The following is a 3,456-nucleotide window of genomic DNA, read 5'->3' as shown; positions in this document are numbered from 1 at the left end:
AGCGTTTCACTTCTAGTGAAAGCAAAAAATGGCGACTGTCCCAATCCTCGTACAGAGCGTGCACAACACCAAAAACTGCCGTGAGATAAATAAACGAGTGGAAGCACTAAAAGAATCAGGAACAAGTCTAAACAACAAAACTACAGTACCTTTTAGTATGACCTGTAGTAAAATTCAGAAGAAGACGTCTTTCACGTGTACATCACGCTGACAAATGAACGAGGCTAAACAAAGCACAGGAACGCAGCAAAGTTTCGGTTGCTCAGCAACGGCAGCCACACTCCCACCCAAATCATCTAAGATGATTTCTAAAAAGAGGATGTTCGTAATAAACAAATATCGCCTTATCAATGTAAAACGTGAACGATCAAGGTCAACTACTATGTCTACTCAGTAGAAGAAGTAACATCATTTCAATCCTTCATGACAGGAAATGAGAAGAATCAGCTTATGAATTGCACGGTCTAAAAACGTTCTATTGGCGTAACGTAAATTGGCTTACCTGTTTTATCTAAGTTCGGAGTGGCCATTAGTAGCTTTACATTTCTCACAAGACCATCACAAAAGGGATAGGTCTCTACCACTTTAGCCAATCTCCAATCTGAGCGAAAGATGTTCTCGTCCTTTAGCTTAACTATATCACCAACTCTGATATTTTCTTTGGTACCTTGCCAGGTTTTCCTTGACTGAAGATTGTACAAATATTCTTTTTCCCACCTAGTCCAGAACAGATTGGCCAGATATTGGACTCTGTGCCACCTCTATCCCACGTATATATCTTCCTTCACAAAATCTCCAGGAGGTGGAAGGGTGACAATTCCAGACTTCATTGTGAGGATATTGTTTGGCGATAGAGGAAGGAGTCCATTAGCGTCTTCCAAATCATCCACCGTCAGTGGTCTGCTGTTGATTATGGCCATTGTCTTGTACAGGAATGTACACAAAGCTGATGTGTTCAGCTGGGTTCCATTCTGGATCAGGATTCCATTTAAGACACTTCTGTTAGTCCGGATCTGCCTCTCCCATACTCCGCCCATGTGGCTTGATGAAGGAGTGTTAAATAAGAACTCACAGTTTTGGGAGAGAAGTTTTCTTGCGATACTATCAATGTTTAACTTGTTAAGATTCTCCTTCAGTTCATGACTTGCACCAACAAAGTTGGTTTCCTGGTCACAGCGAATCATGAGGACCTTTCCTCGAATGGCAATAAGGCATCTCAATGCATTGATGAACGAATCCGTAGACGTATCATCTAAGACCTCAATATGAACAGCTCTTGATGCGAGGCATGTGAAGATTAACCCATACCTCTTCAGCTCCTTTCGTCCCTCTTTGATCATAAATGGCCCAAAACAGTCCAGTCCACAGTGGGTAAATGGTGGAGAGCGTTCTGTCCTGTCTTCTGGGAGGTTTGTCATTTTTTGTGACACTCTTCTTTCTCTCAGTTTTTTTGCACATAACGCAGTTTTGGATCAGGGACGACACTGTCATACGACACCCAATAATCCAGTATCCATGATTGCGAATCACATTGATGGTCATGCCTTGACCTTGATGACCTATGCAGTCATGATAATGACTTGCAACCAACGTTGAGAAATGATTTCTCTTTGGCAACAAAATTGGATTCTTCACTCCATATAAGAAGGCTGACCTTTTCAATCTGCCTCTCACCCGTAGCAAACCATTCTCATCAAGAAAGGGGTCCAGGATCTTTAGAGGATCGTCTCTATGACTAGAAGTGTATCTCTTCTGGAGATTCTGTATACTGTCTTTGAATGTTTCTTGCCGTTTAACTAAGGTTTGTCTCTGCCAAGTTTCTAACCTGTATTTTGGAGAATAGCTTTCCCTGTTTCTTGAGTGAACATTCAACAATGACTGCCACTGCTGTCAGTGCGTTTGAATAGCTAGAAAATCTGTTCATCCTTTCTGTGAAGCTAGTGAACTTCATTCTCTGTACAATATGTACTGTCTGTTTAACCCCTACATCATCTGGTGGGATTTCCAAGTCAATGTCTGCAGTCTGAGGTGAAGCCTCTGTTTCCCACAAAAACTTAGGGCCTGTAAGCCAGTTGGATTTGGCGATTTCATCAGCTGTTAGACCACGTGTGGCATGATCTGCAGGGTTATCAGTGGTTGAAACATATTACCACTGTGCTGGCTGGGAAACTTCTCTAATTCTTTGAACCCTGCTCACGACGAACATCATGAGTCTCTTTGTTTCATTTTTTATATATCCCATAATTACCTTCGAATCCGTCCAAAAATGATGATTTCAGTCTCGAGAACCTTAGATACCTTTGCTGAAATTGTTGCAGCTTGTATTTTCAGTCTAGGTATAGTTACAGGATTCAATGGGGCAACTCTGGCCTTCGCCATGACCATAGTGTACCTTTTCATCTTTTGTCTTCAGACGCACATATGAACATTGTCCATAACCAGAAAACAATGCGTCAAAAAAGTGGTGAAGTTGTACTGAGACTGCTTGACCCAAACCATCTGGAACAAAGCATCGCAGAATTTTGATCTCACTCAGTTTCAACAGCTCGGCTTTCCAGCGTTCCCAATCTGGACGAAGATCATCTGGCAATGGGTCATCCCAATCTGCTCTGTCCTGGCACATTATTTGGAGTATCATCTTCCCAACTAAGACTAAAGGCGAAATAAGACCTAAGGGGTCGTAAATTGAGGCAACTGTTGCTAGAATCCCACGACGAGTCAAGGGGTGATCCTTTAACATCAACTTAAAACAAAAGGTATCTGATTCGATGCACCACTGTATACCTAAAACCACCTCTGGCGAAAAACTCTTCTGACTGGGTTCAAGGTCAGTCTGTGTTATAGTCGCTCTTTCGGACTCTGGTAGACTTAACATTACCTCAGAATTATTACAACTAATTTTGTGTAGCCGCAAGTTACCCTTTTCACAGATCTCAACAGCATTGTGAATGAGATCCTTCATAGCTTCTACACTTTGTTCCGACTTCAACTCATCATCAACATAGAAGTTGTTTTTCAAGAATTCTGAAGCATTTACTCCAAGATGCTTGTAGTCCTTGGCAAGTTGTTTTAAGCCGAAGTTTGCACATGCTGGCGATGAAACAGCTCCAAACAAACTTTCATCCTAAAGTCAACTGGGGGTTGTGTGAAGTCTTCGTCTTCCCTCCACAAAAACCTGAGAAAGGCTTGGTGTTCGGGCTTCACATGAAACTGATGGAACATTTTCTCGACATCACACATCAAGGCAATTGGGTGTTCACGGAACCTGCAGAGTACTCCAATTAAGGGGTTGATCAAGTCTGGACCTGACAAAAGGTGGTCATTCAAGCTTGAACCCTGGTAACGAGCGCTACAATCAAAGACAACTCTTTCTTTATTTGGTTTTCTGGGGTGGTATACTCCATGATGAGGTATATACCATGGTATTGATGTCAGTGGCTCATCATGTGGGACCAT

The 3,456-nt window shown here is 42.2% G+C and overlaps 2 protein-coding genes across 2 annotated transcripts; both read right to left on the bottom strand.

The window, feature by feature from the left end:
- Positions 1–761: 761 nt before the first annotated feature.
- LOC146734061 (uncharacterized) lies at positions 762–1,418 on the bottom strand. The gene has a single exon (XM_085508514.1). The coding sequence runs from the start codon at positions 1,416–1,418 to the stop codon at positions 762–764; it is 657 nt and encodes a 218-aa protein (XP_085364640.1).
- Positions 1,419–3,069: 1,651 nt separating this feature from the next.
- On the bottom strand, positions 3,070–3,456 carry LOC146734060 (uncharacterized). Its single transcript, XM_085508513.1, has one exon. It carries the CDS (start codon positions 3,454–3,456, stop codon positions 3,070–3,072), a length of 387 nt encoding a protein of 128 aa, XP_085364639.1.

This window comes from Saccoglossus kowalevskii, chromosome 15 (assembly GCF_978046115.1).
Source record: "Saccoglossus kowalevskii chromosome 15, keSacKowa6.1, whole genome shotgun sequence".
NCBI lineage: Eukaryota > Metazoa > Hemichordata > Enteropneusta > Harrimaniidae > Saccoglossus > Saccoglossus kowalevskii.
This window is presented reverse-complemented; position numbering and strand designations above follow the sequence as displayed.